We start from the raw sequence: 18,386 nt of genomic DNA, 5'->3' as shown, positions 1-18,386 counted from the left end.
GAGTGATCCGTCTGACTGTGTGTCTCTGCATCCTGCCGTCTGCACATGAAGGGCCGCTGCAGGATTGGAGGCTCATTGTTTCCAGAGCCGCCCAATCAGCCAGGAAAATACAAGAGAAGCCCTGCAGCTCACACCCCTGCTGAGCCCAAGATGACTGTGTGTGTGTGTGTTTTCAGTTATCAGTTTGTGTGGAAAAAGTCCGGATTATTACATTCATGAGAAGCCAAAGCTTCTCACTCTGCACTCTCAGGAACTCTCCTCCACTTTGTGCTACATTTCTGTCCAACACCTTGGAGAGGGACTGACGGGAGAGGAGTCGAGTCCTGAGAGTCGCTTCCACACTTACAGCACGTGTCTCTCAGTCTGCTTCATGCCGTCCTGCTGTACTCTGCCCACCGACACACAGATGTGATTAGGACTGTGGAAGTACAGCGAGGGAGGCTTCCAGGTCAGACCCAGGATTTGATCACAGTTGGTTCAGGAGCTGTGATCCTGGTGGTTTCCAGAGTTCACCCACTGCTTCGCTAAACTGCCTACTTACGTATGTAAAGTAGATTTTATGCAATTCCTCCAGCAGCCTTCCCCACTATCATCTCAGTGGGAGTGTTTTGGGGTCTGTGTCTGTGTGTTTATGTGTAAATAATTGATTGCTGTAGAGGTTTTAGTGGATCGTTGGCAGAAGAAGCCGCTCCACAGTGAGCATAACTTATCTGCAGCGTGTGCTGCTGCTGCTGCTCACTCGGCCTGTGGGCGTTGAGTCGGTGAAGTCGGCATCAGAGCGGCTGAAAGCATCCGTCGACTAATCACAGTGGATCCATACAAACATCAGGGGAATATTAATCATTAAAATCATTCTTCAAGCTGAAAAACCACACAGAAGCTGCAGAAGCTCTGATGGGCATCTTTCACAAGTTTTTAACTTGTTTTGTTTGCAAGCAGTAAAACAGAAGGATCAATACTAGAGCTCTCAGATTTATCAGAAACTATTCTCCATCAGTGGTTTTCTGTCCTTTTTTAATAAGAAAACGTGTTCAAATTCTCTAAATGTGAATGTTTTCTGGTTTCTTTCCTCCTCTGGGACAGTAAAGTGAATATCTGTGGGTTGTGGACAAAAGGAGACACTGGAGGACGTCAGCTTGGCCTTTTAGACACAAATCACACTCAAATAATAATAATCACTTAATGGAGAAAATAATCAACAGTTATATCGCTAAAGAGAACAGTGTTAGTGCAGCCCCACCTTGTGCTCAGGGTAATGACACAAACTTCTTACTTCAGGTGCTGGAGATAAAATATATATATATTTTTTACTTTTCTCCTCTGCTGCCTCCTCCACTCTCATTGTCTCCTCGTTTCTCTGCTCATCTCTTTATCCCACTCGGCCCTCCAGATCGCTAAACATCTTTATTTCTCTCTGCCTCGTTCTTCCTGTCTGTCTGTCATTCCTTCTCTCTTTCTTGCCCCTTAGCCGCAGTGTCCTTGAGAAAGCAGTGACTTTGCCGGTGAGCGCAGCAGAGCGCATCACTCTCTTTCTCTCTCTCTCTCTCTCTCTCTCTCTCTTTCTCTCTCTCTCTCTCTCTCTCTCTCTCTCTCTCTCTCTCTCTCTCTCTCCTGCTCACACACTCACTCAACCCCCGAACACACACACACACACACACACACACGTTTGGTAGGTCGGTTGCAATATTGTCAAGCAGAACCAGCCCTTACAAGCCTCTTTCCTTTAGTCTCCATGAATAATTCATCACCAGCAACATTGGCTGTACTTTATGCAAATATTGACAAACCTATTGCAGAGAAAAATTGAGACGGTCGTTTTACTGTGTTGAGCACAATTCTGCCCACTTACTGTTTCCAGAAACATACAAAAAAAAGAATCAAGAATCTGCTGATACAAGCAAAATACCTCAGTCATGCCACACCCCTAATCAGCTGTTCGATAGGAGGCGAACGGGAGTCATGTAGTTATTGATTAGTCAATAGATAGTTCTCTTTTTTTAATGCATTTGGCTGCTGTGAACCATTAAAGTGACCCGTTATTCAAAGTTTCTGTTGAATTCAGTTAAATCCTCTTGGTTACATGATTTAAGAAAATAGCTCTTAATGCACAATAGATGTGCAATTAATCATTATTTTCATTATTGATTAATCTGTGGCTTATATTCTTATTCTGTTTCCTTAAAGCTCAGGGTGACGTCCTCAAACGTCTTGTTCGCTGTCACAGAAAACAGAAATATTCACGATGGAATCAGAAAAGACTCACACTGAGTAACAGGTTATCGAAATAGCAGCCGATTAATTTGATAGTTGACAACTAATTGATTAATCCTTGCAGCTCTAGTGCACAAGTTCAATTACTCTTCCTCAAGGTTTGTTACCGAATTCAGACAAATTGCCCTCAGGTGACACCTCAGCTCGCCCGGCAGCACGGAAACACGATCCCTTCGTGCCCTCCACCTCATTAAAGGTGCCCTCCACTAATCTTGGATCATGACAGCCCATTGTCACAGTTTTCCGTAGCTTCTGAAATATAGATGGAGTCTGATTGTCTGGTTGTAAGATGAGATGTGATAGTCTCTTGATGCAGTTTGTTCTCATTGGTCTCTCTTTTCCATTGGAGTTCATAGAGGGCGTATTGGGTCGCTGCTTTTTCCTGCCGCCGTACGTGTTTCCTGAGATCAAGTGTCCTTCGGCTCCATAGCTGCATGCTTCGTATGGCAGATGTGTTGCTGTTGGTTAGCTGAGGCTGAGGTTATGTAACACGCTGACACACCGGCGCTACGCTCTTATCTTCAGTAGTTGTTGCAATAATTTCTACCTTCACCTATCACTGTGAGCCGTTTTAACAGTTCAGCACAGTATCTCAGTGCCGCCATGTTATCTCTCTCTCCCTTTACGTTTGTCCCACGTTCAACTGAAAATGCTTCCGTAGCCATGGCGACCAATCCCAAGGGGAAAAGTTGAGGCTGAATCTCGTTCTCACTCTCCTTTCCCTCCTTTGTCTCATGCCGTGTTGCAATCTAATGCTTTCCTCACACACACACACTCACTCACACACACACACACACTGCCAGAATCTAAAAGCAGAGGAGATGCAGTTTGTGAGTCACAATGCTGTTTTGCTTTGAGTCCACGGTTAGAAAATACAAGAGCCGACTGTTAAAACACTGGACAGAGATTTCTTTCTTCTTTCCGTCTTGCTTGTTAGTGATTCTTACAGTTGAGCGTTAAACGCTCACTGAAAACATCCTGATGGAGGAAAAAGGAGGATGTGAGGAGGCTGAATGATGTTTGTGGGTCCCTGTGAGGCGTTCATGTGCTTCCTCTTTTACCTGTTCCTTGTCTATCTGATCAGTTTCACTGAATTTCTCTTGTAATTGGACCTTCAAATATTTGAAATAAGTGGAATTATCCTTTAATCAGTGGTTTTAATTTAAACGTGCAGAGCCACTATAAATATGCATAAGTTGTCGGTGAGAGTCGTGTCTGTGGGCAGCTAACGTTTGTTTTGGTATTTCTATGAGACATTTTGCTAAAACAGTGTGAAAAACAGAAAATGAATCGTGTTAGCCACGGCTTCTCAGGCTTTTATATTCTCTCTTCACCTCTCTGCGTCCCTTCTTTCTATTCTTTCACGCCCTCTCCCTTTTTCATCCCCCTTCCTCCCTTCCTTCCCGTCTCCACCTATCTCTCCCTTTATCCGTCTCAGTTTCCCTCTGTCCTTTCCTTCAGCCTTGCATGTCGTACCTCATGACCATCCATTACACGTTATTGTTTTCTGTATCGGTCACATCCTGTCATTCAGCCCTTTTCACCATCTCTCTCTCTCCCGTGTGTCATCCTGACTCCTCTCCTCCTCATCCCTCACCCCCATCATATTCCCCTTATCTCCCCCACATACTGAAAACCTTTTCTATCTCCCTCATCCTCTTCATTTCTACCCTCTCCTCCCCTTCTTCCTCCCTCTCGCTCTCTCTCTCTCTCTCTCCTCCCGTTCCTTCCTTCCTCCCTCCCTCCCTCCCTCTCGCTCTCCCCCTCCTCACCCCTGAGTCGGGGAGGCAGACAGGAAGGAAGTGTGTAATGAAACGACCATATCGAGCACACTGCCCAAATTGACCTGGAATGAATGGAGTCAGTGATCAGCTCCGGCCAAAACAGGAGGGCGGTTGGGGGGGCAGGGGGGGTGAAATGAAGCTGCCTAATGTAGCACACATTTTATACACCCCCCTATCAGACGGAGGCATGTTTGCTTTGTCTGTCTGCGAATCAGAATGCACGATCAGCACTGCTGCATTTGTTGGGAATTCATGACACTGTCATTGTATCAGCAGCGAGCTGTTTGAAATAATATCTGAGTGCAGAAAACCAACTGTTCTCTGCTAAATATCGCCTGAGATCAATAGTTGGCAAAGTCATGAATTCAGCCATTTCAGCTGAAGGTGGAGAGATTCTCTCTCTTAAGAGTAAAACGCCAACAAACAGGAGGAGACAAAGTGACAGGACTCAAAGCTTCTCTGTTTTTATTACAGCCCCAAAATGTTTCAGAGTCCATGTTGTGAAATTAATTTCTTAAAAATCCTGGATCCTTCAAAGCTTTCGTAACACACCCCACTAATCTGCTCATCTGCCGCCCTCCCACCGCACCACTGCTTTTATTAATGAAAATGGACAGAGAGAGATAAACAGAGAATGGACACACCACTGGGAGACCAAGCAGTACTAGTGTGTGTGTGTGTGTGTGTGTGTGTGTGTGTGTGTGTGTGTGTGTGTGTGTGTGTGTGTGGTAGAAGCCCATTAGGGAATTAGTCCACATCTGGACATCCCTCGCTGTCCTCATGCGCTCACACACATAACATAAAGTTCGGTATACGTAATAAAAACGGGGAGGGTTTTACGCTAAGTGATGTGTTCAGCAATTGTGCCAACATGAATGTTAATGATGCAGCGTTTCAAAATCTATTAATGAGGCGATAATTCAATAAGTTGCTCATCTGGGCCACTTTGTGTTGGTAACTCTCCTTGTTTGCTCTTTATTTATTTGGGTTTTTGGGTGCGTTTACTCATAATTACATCATCTCAGTGTGTGTCAGTAGAAACTCACACTCCTTTTTTACTTTGATTTAACAGCTGGCATTTATGTAAATATGTGTTTATACCTGGTTACGTATGCACGAACCTGCATGGACACACACACACGCACGCTGAAGGGTGGAGTGTGACAGCTTTGTGTGTTGGCAAACATGAGCTTAGCAGTGAAGAGCCTTTCAAGCAGGATTAAGCTGCTAAGTGTCAATGGAACAGTCAAGTAGGTCAAAGACCACCAGGATAGCACTCACACTGCAGCGCCAGTGTCACCGCTGCTGTGTGGCTCTGACGTAGTATGTAAAATAGGTACAGCACCACATAGATGACTGGTGGAAAATTATGAGCAGGAAATCAGCAGGACACACACACACATATATATATATACACACACACACTGTACGCACATTCACAAGTCTCCTCACAGACTATGGACTGTGGAGCTTCGGCAGAGCTCTGGCAGGACCATCTGTTCCTGCTGAAATCAGCACAGCAGGAGCCTACCAGCACACACACACACACACACACACTTATCTTCTGTGTTTGTGAGGACCGTCATTGACCTAATGCCTTGCCCGGCCCTTTACCCTAACTTTAACCATCCCAACTAAATGCCTAACCTTGACCCCAACACACACCCTTAACCTCATTCTAACCTGAACCTTAAAACAGCCCCTAGAAGTTGTGAGGACCGTCCAAAGTGTCCTCACTTCCCAAAAATGTCCTCACTTTGCTGGTAAAATGCACCTTCTGGTCCTCACTATGTAGCCAGAACAAGAACAAGAAGAACACACACACACACAGTTGTAGCACGCTTCAGTTCTGGCATGGAGATAGTCTATTTATTCCCCACACACACACAGGACTGTGCACAACTGTGTGTGTGTGTGTGTGTGTGTGTGTGTGTGTGTGTTTTCAGTTAAAAGTAAGGTAACCCATGGAGTGGACAGGTGGCCCTGAGATGACTAATGCTACGCTAATTTTAGACATGAGCTTTTGATTTTGATCATTGAAAAAGCAAGAGCAGGATCAGCATTTCTACCTTTTTTCCCTCTCCATCCACGTTCGCTTGAGCGAGTCTAAAGAACATGGTTCAGCCACAGCGTAGCTCGTCAGCTGATGACAGAGGGACAACGTGACTCCGATATGGGCCAATGGCTGTGCAGCTTCCACTCCTCTGGTCAGATGGAGGGATGTCTACCCCTGACAACAAGCCAAAAAGTGTGTTGTTTACAGTTTTACCCTCCGACATCTTCATCCTTCGCTCCGTAAATCCAGCAGCCAACCGCCCGGCTCCCTTAGTATATAGGGACTGACTGGAAATACTAAACCTGGTTGATATTTACAAATCAAGGTGATGGTTCAGCCGTCAGTGCTGAAAAAATATGTTTAAACCAAAAATGTAATCGAATCGTGAGCATAGAGTGAAAATTCAAATCGCATTGTGAAGATAGATAGATAGACATTTATCCTTGTTAGTGTGTGACCCCAGGTCTCTCCGGTCGGACCCACCGTCAGCAGGAAGTGCACACACACACACACACACACACACACACACACACACACACACACACAGAGCTTCTCTCCATTTTAATAATCGACCGAGGGGAGTTACTCTGTCTGTCAATGTTATCCATTTCCCTCCCAGAAGCAACATCAGCGTTTTCTCAGCTTCCTGCCGCCTCATCAATACTCTGCTCTGACCTCCTCCGGCCTGCACCTGGACCCACAGAGTGGTAGTTACAACACATGCAGGGTAACAGAGTGTGTCACTGTGGATCCAGAGTGGCCTCAGAGAGAGATCACAGGGAAGCACAGGCCTGGATCACAGAGAAGATCACAGGAATCAGTGACAGGGTTCAACAACACTTGACCTAACTTTGTCCTGCTGCTAATATGGATTCAAATACTAATTTTAATCAATAAACCAAAGCGTGGTGACTTCTCCTCGTCTGTCTACGCTCGTTTCAAAGAGCACCTGCATTCGTCAGGTGCTCTTTTTGATTGGAGGCTCTCCAAAGAAGCACAGGGGTAATTAAAGGTAATGGCCTGGACTGTTGTACCCTGTCACTGTGTCAGGAGTGTTTTACTCATCACATCTTTTTTCTTTGATAAATAAAACATTGACGTGGATCAACACGTTTTAATAGTTAGTTAATACAGCCGATTTAAAATGGTGGATAATAACTGGTAGACAAGCAAACACGAGCAGAAAGGTAGAAAAACAGCATAAATATAATGTGGTCATGTGATAAGAAAGCTGTTTTAGCAGAATCAGCTGGATGTTCTTTAACTAGATTAAAAAACTGAAAGTCTTCTATCAAGCACAAAAGTCACAGAAACAAAAGAGGATGACAAAGAAATTGAATGTGATTGAGGAAATCAAATGTGATGCCAGAAAGACTGATGGAGTTAATAAAACAGAAAACAGAGAAACAAAAGAGAGAAGTGAGAGAGGTAAAGTGGAACAGACCAGGTGCAGAAGTTCAGTGGGGAAATCAGTGAGGAAGGACGTCAGGAGGAGAAGGACGTGGTTTGTGGGTGAGAGACTTGTGAAGCAGGTGTATTCTGAAAATAATGTACTTCATCAATAAATCTCCCGGACTGGTTGTGAAACGGCTTCAGTTAAATGTCTGCAGGGCTCTCTGCAGTCCAGAGCCGTGGGTTTAAGTCGCTGTGTAACGTTTTAATGGGCCAATCCCTGATGGTGTGTTCAGGTTGCACTTGTTATGCCAGTTGTCACACCTGTTAATGACTCTGTGCCAAGAGCTCAACAGTAGCGGAGGAGTGGACAGAGGGAACAAAACCCATGAATCTGTGAGGGAGGAACAGACCAGAGATGGAAGCACGGAGAAAGAAAGCAAAAGTAGCGACAGAGGAACATTACTGCCACGTAGCGTGTTCACTGTACTGTGCAGAACCAAGAAGTAACAGGAAATGAGGAAAGACAACAACGCACCAGCATGCACATGCAGCACATACCTGACACCGTCCCCTCTCATGTGCTGCCAGCATGCGTTGAGCCTGCTGCATAGTCCTGAATTAATGAGACATAATGCAGCTGGATGTCACTTCCTCCTCATCACGTCTGAGACCTTTGAGCAGTCCTGTATCTTTGTTATGTTATTGCACCTGAAGACGTTCTCTTCTGTCTTCCTGCCTCCTGAACTTCAGAGGGCTGAACCAGCTTCCTGATTTTATTTCAGAATATGTCTTGTACGTCTTTGCTCACAGGGATTGGTTTGTTTCCATCGACTTCAGTGATCGGTTTAGTGGCCAGGACGACCTGCACAGCTTCTTTTCTTCAGACATTCTTCAGCCTCTGTGCTGTTTAGTGTTGGTGGTGGCTGGACTGTCTCTGCCAGGCGTTCCTCCCATAGTTTGATGACTGGTTGATAACTTCCGGGAGGCGAGAGCAGGCTGAGTTTCCCCTGTGAGCCGGTGAGGCTGCACGGTGACGCACAGCAAAGGCAGTGAAACACAGGCTCTCAGGGCGTGCAGCCTCCACAGCAGGACCACTGAACCTTCCTCCTCATCTTCTTCAGATCTGGATAAATGGTCTCAGCACCAACAGTGCTTAACACTCCTTAAACCATAAGGACGGTCCGATCAAGAGGCTTCACTGCAAAGTGTCTCTCTTCCTCTGTTTGTCTCAGCTTGTCCTAATGTCAGACTTTAATTACTCTAAACACATCCAGCTCCTGATATTTTGGCCATTTTCATACCCTGGTTTACTGTGTTTTTTTGTTCTTCACATGTCTCCTCATGTGCAGAGGAAATACCTCCTTAACTCTAGAAAAATACCTCCTTAACTCTAGAAACGTATGTGAATGTATAAAAGAAAGACAGACAGAAATCACTATTTATTTTATGAAAGGAAAAGATGTATAAGTGGACTGTTTGGTGTCACTGAGTAACATCGGTGCTCAGTCCCAATGTTCAGGTATTGTTTGGTTGGTATGTTTGTAGTGTGCTGTAGAGCAGTAGTTGTTATAATGTGATGAAGTTAGTTCCAGTAGTCTTTGCAGCTCTCTGTCTGCAAACGGCAGCAACTTTTTTACGGGTTTTAAAAGTCAAAGGTCACACGTAGTGACTGCGGGCTAAACTGTGGGCCATTTAGCACACAGTCACTCCTGTGGCTGCGAAGAAAGACCCTCAGTCCTGCTTCAGTCATCCCAGATTGCACTCAAATTATTGCTGCTTCTACTTTAGACGGTCTGTTTTCAGATTAGTCTTTTTAAGTCTGCTGTACTGGAAATACAAGCATGACTGCTCTGCTGGCAGCACTAAAAGGGATGGAAATAGGAGGGGGGGAAATAAGGGAACAGACAGATGAAGAAATGTTTGGAGAAGAGATGAAAGTTCACGAGGAAAATACATGTGGAAATATAGTGGACGAGTTAGTAGAGAATATTTATTCTCATTAGAATTCACATCTTTATATTTTCAATAAGATCGATCAGAGACTGCACTCTGCTTTACTGTCGCCTGTGATCATAGCTGTCTGTGTCCCTACCTGTCTCTGTCCCTACCTGTCTGTGTCCCTACCTGTCTGTGTCCCTACCTGTCTCTGTCTGTTCTGCTGTCTCACTCCAGGGGACGAACACTCTCAGACATCTCAGCCAGTTGCCGCCTGTTTACACAATGCATGCTTCTACACAGCAGAGATGTACGGGAGCGTGATTCTGCATCCATTCTGTTTATTTGTGTGTGCTGGCGTGTGTGTGTGTGTGTGTGTGTGCGCTGGCGTGTGTGTGTGTGCATGTTTGTCCAACTCATTAGCACACACTTTTGCAGATGTTTTCCCAGATGCAAACATTATGGCAGGAATAACCCCGGAGCCAGCCGCACACTAATGTAACAGCCTTTCAGGTACATAATGGATGTTTAAACATGATGGTCAGGAATAACGTCGGTGAGCAAAGCACTCAGGAGACCAGAATACCTCGGCTAGGAATAGTTAAACCAACAGTTATGCTCTGAAATAACTTCAGAATAACACAGAGACTTAAGTGGCAGAAACATCCCCCATATTTACACCTGCTCACACAGATTAGCTTCACAGTGGGCTGCTTCACTGGAGTGCACAGAGACGTCTGTACAGTTGCTGGTTTAGTAAAAGACGAGTGTGACGTGACAGCAGGGCAAGAGGTGGAACGAACTAACGCACAGAGCTGCTAGAGCACGATACGTACCAAAGCCCCCAACCTCATGACGGGTCCCTCGGCGCCTCGTGAGATCCTCCGTCTAACAACACGTCCATGGCAACTGCTAACACATTCATTTGTCTGAAAAGCAAACGACACGGCGCAGGTATGAACATGAACATAGCGATCAGATAGCAGGGCTGGAGTAAAACATGGAGCTCTCTGCCCGGACTTTGTGTCTAACGTGATGTTTTGTTCCCAGAAATGTGGCAGGAAGCTTTTCCAGTGACAGAGCCCCAGGCTTTCTCAGCTATAATCACACTACAGATGGTTTTATAGTCGACCATTAGTGTTTTTCAGGGCTCTCTAAGACTCTCTAACAAGAAAATAGATCCAGATTCAGTGACAGTAAGAGAGTGAGGTGTTTTATAGAGTGCCAGCACAGTTTGGGTGTGGCTCTAACGTTACATTTCTCCTCCAGCTATTCAGGCATGTAAGCAGCCAGTAATCAGAGGTCCTTTCTCTGGTGAAATAATGACGGAGTGTCTTGAATTTTGTTGTCCTAAACGTTAGGCCCCAACATTCAAAAGCAGGATGATTCCAGAGGCCGATAATCTGGTTACAGTATTAAGCAGATAATCAAAACCCTAAAAGGGAAGACGTTGTGGAAATAAGCTCCTCCAACACTAATTAGCACACTCTGTCTGGCTTTTGTCAATCCTCTGTCTCCCTTCACTCTGTCTCTTCCACTGCTCATCTTATTTGATGGTTATCAGATGAGAAAGGTGTAAATTGCTGCTCAGAGCCATCTCAGCAAATTCCCCAGCTCTGCTATCTCTCCTCCATCTTTCAATCAGCTCCCATCCCTGGTTTCTTATCCTCTGCCTGGTTCCTTTCATCTCTGTAGGGAAAACGGGATGTAATCACCAACTCTGGCACAGGACAGCCAGCACAGATGTGTCTCTGTGTGTGTGTGTGTGTGTGTGTTTTCCCTCATGCATCAACTTCTAGGAGAAATATATTCAGTAACTATGGAACCAAATTGGGGTGATGCTGTCTGTGTGTGTGTGTGTGTGTGTGTGTGTGTGTGTGTGTGTGTGTGTGTGTGTGTGTGTGTGTGTGTGTGTGTGTGTGTGTGTGTGTGTGTGTGTGTGTGTGTGTGCTGACGCCATGAGCCACCAGCAGCGTTAATGAGGCCGGGGTTCTGCCAGTTTCCCCCCGTTTCTCGTCGCCTTCTCCGGAGGAAAACACACAGTCACACATTAATGACCCACCAGGACGGTGTTAATAAGAGAGAAGAGAAATCGCCAGTGGACTCCGGAGGGAGGCGGACAAGAATGTATGAAAATGTAGTAATTGGCCAGTGTGAGGAAGAGAAGGGAAACAAACAGGTTCGTACAGGCGGCGTGCAGCCACCACTGTGAGAACATGGTCCCCCGGTGGGGCTCAGACGCCCCCCAGTCCCCCCGGGGGGACGGGGGAGAGTGGGCGCGCTGAAGGCCACGTTCTGCTGTCCTCCACATCCAGAGCTTCATTTAAGCTGATATTCACACAACAAGAGCATCCTGTTTTGTCGTATCATACTTTAAACCACCGTCTGCGTGTCTTTTTCATTCCCGCACACTTGATTTAAATGAAAGAAAAACGAGTCGGAAGGGGAGAGAGAACCCAATGGAGGGAATTGGTGTTGTTGTTTGTCGCTGAATTACTCAGATAATGAGAATGGAATAGGGGCTGGCATGTTTTTATTGTGCTTCTTGGCAGGCTGCTTGTGTCTGTGTGCATGCACTATAATCATGTGCATACGATCCTAAGTGGCCGAGCCATGCTGGAGGAGGTTTGCCCGTCTCCGGCTGCTGCTGGCTGTGCGGTAACTGGCAAAACACCAGTGCACGGACGCAGGAACGGTGGCTGCCAGGTGTGTTGAGGAGGTAATTGTCAGTGTGGCGGGCCGGCTGCCAGCGGCTCAGAGAGGGAGAGCCGGAGAGAAAATGAGGAGCAACCTCTGGTGGAGTGTGTTTGCCCAGAGGGGCCAGCTCAATATCTGTGCTTGCTGTTTATCCCGTTCCCCTTTGTCCCCCTGCACCACTTTGCATTCTCCTTATAGTCTCACCTCTTGCCCTTGCTCTTGTTCATGCTTATTTCCAATCCTCTCCAGCTTTCTCTGTTTTTTTTTTCCCCCCCTGCACACCTCTCCCTCTCTCCTCTCCTTCTCCCCCTGTTTTTGTTATCCCTGGATCACACCGAGCGTCCACTGAGAGGCTGCAGCATCGCCTCGCTCCAGCCCCCAGCAGGTCTCCTCCAGGAGACACCGACAATCACACGAGTGTTTATGTCCTCCGTCCCGTGACAGCATCCAGAGAGAAGGATGTGTTCTCTGTGGGTGAAGAGACACTCGTACACATTAGAGACGCTGTTTGTGTAAAAATAAGAAACCTGCCAGTGATTTAGAGAGACGCAGGCTGGAATGGACTTTAATGGATGTGTTAGTGTTAGTGAGTGTGTGTGTTGTTTCCCATATGTGTGATTTCTCAGAAATGATTAGTTCTGCAGATCAAACTCAAACACAGTTATGAGGCTACTATATTTCTGCTATATTTAGATAATCAATTTGGTTGTTGAAATCTTTGTAAACTGAATCTTTTGGTTTTTGTGGTCGGACGAAACAAGACACTTGTGGACATCATCATGGGAGACTGATTTAAAACTGTAAATGATTGGTAGATGAACTGATAATGAATATAATCATCACTATTTTTAGTCTTGAGATCAAGTCAAACTTATCTTTTATGTTTTTAATCAAATGTACTTGATATAAGTGATCAGTAAATAAATGACCTGGAGATGGAAAAAGACTCAGCAGACAGATCAGGCTACCAAATGTTTGTTTGTCCAACCAGAGATGAGGAATCTTTGTGGACGAGGTGCCGACCTGCTTCTGAGCACTTCAGGGCCGCTGCACATTTTATTTCTCCAATAATATAAAGAGAATTAGTCTTTTAGTTGTTTTGTCTCATCTCCATCTCACTGTTTTCATTAAAGACCTGAACCCCACCTGCTTGACTTGAAGACCTTTGAGCGCCGTGAACACCCTCCGCTGGTGTGTGACGTCACACGCGGACCTGCACGGCTCTATAAATGTCATTGCTGTGGTTTGAGTGTGACCAGATGTGTCTGTGTACTGTCAGTGGTGATGCTGTTGACATTTCATGTTGTGAACAGGAACGCTGTGTATCTGTTCACCTCGGCGCCGATAAAACCGGCCGGTGTTTTTATAGCAGCACCAGATGCAGACGAGCTGAAGGTAGAAGTCACAAGTGGCTTCACTGACGTTTCACATGAAACATGAACTCATTAAACGAAGCATTTAGTTTACTCGCTTTTAATTTTATTAGCTGTATTCTGAGTTTTTATAGAGCTCTCACATGTTTTTTCACCATTACTTTACTGTCACCGCTGTGTTTTTGTCCCTGAAGGGGATAAAAGCCAGAAGAGATAAGGTTAAAACCATTACTGTTGTGGAGGGGCCACTCTGAGGAACAGTGGACCGGCTCTCGCTGAGCACTAAACACTGTCATTTTAAGTCCAGTAACTAGTTTTGTCCCTTTTTATCTCCCTCTTTTTTCCTGCCGCCCGCTCTCCTCCTCATCGTGGGCTGAATCCAAAGTGTTTAATAGTAAAACACAGGATTTCAGGCTAAAGTAGAAATCCCACAATCATTATTTCACCCAATGTGGTCGCTGCCTCCTCTGTAAAGTGGTTGTAAATGTCACCGTGCTCTCATGATGATCAAAGTCAGTTAAACTGCTGATGTGCAGGTGTTTGACTGTACACGCGCTGTAACATGACGTGTTAAAGACATCACGTGAATCTAGTGACACATTTATAGGACAGGAGCAGCAGCTGGCATGTGGTCTGTCTGTGGGAGATGTTGCTGAAGGTGCTGAGGTTGCACGCTGCAGAAGACGCACACATGGTTGAGCTCATAAATAACCAAGGGTAATGAGACTCTGTGTGTGTGTGTGTGTGTGTGTGTGTGTGTGTGTGTGTGTGTGTGTGAAGGGGGGCGTGTTGGGCTTAAAGTGTGTAACCCAGTGTATGAAAACAAGTACATGTTTGTAGTACATCCCCCTCCCTCAGATCCCTGCCAGCTCATGAAAAATGAATGAATGAATGAGTGTGTGTTTGTGTGTGTGTGTGTGTGTATACATATATATGTGTGTGTGTGTGTGTGTGTGTCCACATGTCCGTCTCCACTTTCGTCTAACAACATGAAACACTCGATTCTCTCTCCTTCCACAGAGAGAATCGAGTGTTTCAGGGAAGATGGAGGTTTTGGGCTCTTCATGTGAGACAGACTCAGGTTTAGTGTTTTTAGTTTTTGTCCCCTGACTCTTCCTCCTGTAGTTGGTGAAGCACCGATCAACCTCTCATCCTCTTCTCTTTCTCTCTCTCTCTCTCTCTCTCTGTTTCTCCGTCTCTCAGAAGGACAACCTCTCTTTGAGTGGTAGCCAAAGTGACAGAGGAGCACATGTGGAGCAGAAACGGCGTGACAGCAGCATCCTGACCGCTAACCTCGCTTCTGCACCCGACCACGTGCCCAGCAGCTCCAGAGGCCGGCGACAGGAGGAAGGAGGCGTGCGACCACTTCTCCTGCAGGCATGGTAATGGCCTCTCTGTCCGTAGGCGCTGGTGTGTGCATGTCTGCTGGATTATCCACAACAGAGTAAGGAAACACTCTCCAGACTGGAGGGCGAGAGAGTTCAATCTGATAACTCTTTCTAGACATGACAGCAGAGTGTGTGTGTGTCAACGGGAGATACCCGATAAGAGCGAGTGCAGACAGGAGCGTATGGCTTTGAGTTTTGGGGAGCAGACGGGGAAAACTATACAGGCTGGATAGTATGTTGTCACTGGGGAAAGAGGAGAAGGAGAAGACAGACGGATGAAAGAGACAGAGGAGGTTAAGAAGATGAAGAACAATGAAAGGAAACAGAAGAGAAGTGGTGATTAAGACAGAGAGAGAAAAAGAACAACTGGCTGAATTAGTTTTGGCTGCTGTTGTTTGAGTTCTGCCCGTCACTGAAGCTGAATGAGTGTAGAAATAAGGTTTGTTCCTTACGCAAGAGCTCCAGAGGCGTCACAGGAGGAGGAAGATGTGGAGGAAGAGCTGGTGTGTTGTTTAGGGGGGAGGAGAGCTAAAGATCAGAGAGAGCAGCTGAGGGGGAGAATGACAAGTGGGGCAGATAAGATCATAAAAAAACCTAAGTGATGGGCAGAAACATGAGAGATGAAAAAGGCAAGATAGGGAAAGCAGAAGGAGGGTAGGGTGGAGAGATGGGAGGTTAAGAGCTGAGTGAGGTAGAGATGAAGAGAGAGAGACGAAGGATTGATTAATGGTCGTGGCCTGTGACAGTGGGAGCTTTTCCCTCGAGGGGGGGAGCAGAACACAAGATGAATTATTAAAAACGGGAACAAGAGGAGGAAGGAGGAAAGGAAGAGGGAGGAAGAGCGGTTTGTAGGGCAGGGTAGAAGAATGAAGAGGGGGAGGAGAGAAGAGAGAAATGGGGGCAGGGGGGAGAAAAAAAATTCATGATGGAGAGAAAACAAGATGTTGCTGAAGGTGCTGAGGTCGGACGCTGCAGAAGAGGGCACATGGTGGAGCTCATAAATAACCAAGGGTAATGAGACTGTGTGTGTGTGTGTGTGTGTGTGTGTGTGTGTGTGTGTGTGTGTGTGTGTGTGTGTGTGTGTGTGTGTGTGTGTGTGTGTGTGGTGTGTGTGGTGTGTGTGGTGTGTGTGGTGTGTGGTGTGTGGTGTGTGTGGTTTGTGTGTGGTGTGATTAGTCTTGAGTTATGGTGATGCAGCAAATACGGTGGGTGACCTTGGTCACCGGATAAACCGCACAATCGACCAAACTGCTTCTTCATTGACTTTTTCCGGAGTTTTCTGCGTTTTAATGAAAACACACAGCCGCTGTTTGTCCTCGTCTCTTCTGTTTTCACACACACACACACACACACACACACACACACACACACACACACACACACACACACTCTCCACCATGTTGTACAGCTGGGTCCTTGTACGTGTCATCATTTGCGTGCTGCTCAGACACTGCAGGAGCTGCCAAGCAGAAAGTTTTAACAGTTTTCTGGTTTCAGTTCCGCTTCTCTTTCTGTGCTGAGTGTAAAATATTCCCATCTTTGCAGCAGGGACGTCCCACTCACTCAATTCCACGTCAGTACAACAGAAATGTAAATTCAGACTAGCCATGCTGGTCTGCCGAGCGGCTAACAGCACCGACAGGCTAGTGTCCGTGCTGATGTGTACTTTAAATATTGATAACTAGGTTAATCAACTAGTATTTCGGTGTAGCCGCTATTAACCCACCAGTTCCTGCAACTCTGATGTAAATTCTTAGTAGACGTCACCGAACTGCTTTAAGGAATAAAAACTTTTCTAAAAGGTTTGAAAGCTTTTGTCGCTTTTTCTTCCATATGACATCGTCTTACGTTTATTTTACTGTATTGTGGTATTCCCCTCATGCAGACATGACACTGGCACTGTCTACCGTCATAGTTTGGCCACAAACAGGGTAGAGGCAGCTCATGTGCCCTGCGTGGGCCGGTCAGGATGTTTTATAGGCAGGCCGTAAAGCGTTTAAACAAAGCTGACACATTAGAGGGGGCAAAGGGCACTAAGTAAAAACCTTCCTGTGGCGCAAACAAGGCTGGATATTGTAGCTCTGGATGACAGCAGAGTTTAGATGAAGGCTTTTATTGATTATCATTAACATGTGTGTGTTTTCCTTCTTCCCGTGTTCATCAGGACAGTTGGGACGCGGCTCCACTGTCAGCTTGTTTGCTGCTTTGCTGCTCGCTCGCGCTGCCATGAATGTTATTTTAGCTTCTATGTTTTGACGTATGTGCACCCTGCTGTTGTGTGCATGTGTGTGTGACTGCACGCATGTGGTAATGAGACAGAGAGAGAGGGGGAGAGAGAGGGAGAGAGAGAGAGAGAGAGAGGGGGAGAGAGCAGTAAAACAGGACAGCAGAGTGTGGCGGGCCGGCCTGTCAAGCAGAGTGCAGATAAATCACAGAATGAATTTTTAATGCAATCTCCCCCGGGCTGCTGGATGTTACAGAGACGGTGCTGAGTTTTTTATTTGTGTGTGTGTGCGCTTGCTCGTCCCGTCACTTCTAGCCTGCCTAGTGATGGGTTTTTGAAGTTATTGAATTCTCCTTCCTCCATCAACCTGACTTGGTTTCATGTTGGACTAAAGAGGAGCGACATCCTCTCAAACGCCACGTCTGACATTGTTATTGCTGCTGTTTTATGGGCGGTGGTTTGTTGTGCCGGGCTTTGGTGCCGTGTTACTACGACGGTGTTCTGGCCTCTGTTGTCAGCTTCGTTTCAAACAAACCTTTGTTTATGCAGCTGACTAAAAATATTAAAATCCAGTTTGTCTTTATCTCCCAGCCTCTCCCTCCGTCGACGTCTCTGCTGCTCGACCTTGTTTGTTTCTGCTCTCCTTCGTCATCCCCTGCTCTCCTCTCCTCACAACACCTCGTAGTGTGTGCTGTCATCTAAGCTCCCAGCATGCACTTTAGGCACATGACTTATTAAAAATAAGAGCAGAGAAAAACCTCCTCAGGCACCCTGCCCGAGCACACACATGCGGTACGATGTCCCTACATGGTGCCCTGAAATAATAGGCAATAGATTTTCGTAAAGGAAATCTCTAACACAGACAGGAGAGAGAGATAGCAGAGTATCGCTCCAATCACAGCTGATATTGTTCCAGTGAGTCTTGTCCTTGGCAGCAGGTCATGTAATTTATAGCAGATGGCCACAGAGAGACCAGATGAGACAGGAAGAGAGTGAGGGAGACGGGCAGCGATGGAGAAGAAAGTCATTGGTTTCTGTTTCTGCAGCTTGTAAAGCGAAGGCGGCGCTGCTGCTGACAGGGTGCGTGTCTAACCACAACACCTTGAACCGAAATGGTTTTACTGCAGGGCATTAAGGACAGAAGGGGGGGGGCGGGGTGATGGAAGTAATGGGTGTGTGTGACAGACTCTCTGTGTAATTGATTATATGGGTTTCATGTGCATGTGACACTGGTGATTTTCATGTGTGTGTTAGCAGACATGT

General features: G+C 46.2%; 1 protein-coding gene across 1 annotated transcript in view; it reads left to right on the top strand.

Moving 5' to 3' along the window:
- The window catches only part of strbp (spermatid perinuclear RNA binding protein), a 66,631-nt gene that overhangs the window by 23,435 nt on the left and 24,810 nt on the right, over window positions 1-18,386 (top strand). The window contains exon 3 of the mRNA XM_070850379.1: window positions 14,715-14,893. Within this exon, the coding sequence (XP_070706480.1) occupies window positions 14,891-14,893 (3 nt within the window). The 5' untranslated portion in view covers window positions 14,715-14,890. The remainder of the gene's footprint in view (window positions 1-14,714; window positions 14,894-18,386) is intronic.

Source organism: Pempheris klunzingeri, chromosome 19 (genome assembly GCF_042242105.1).
Source record: "Pempheris klunzingeri isolate RE-2024b chromosome 19, fPemKlu1.hap1, whole genome shotgun sequence".
NCBI lineage: Eukaryota > Metazoa > Chordata > Actinopteri > Acropomatiformes > Pempheridae > Pempheris > Pempheris klunzingeri.
Note: the sequence above shows the minus strand (reverse complement) of the source record. Positions and strands in the feature narration are given on the sequence as shown.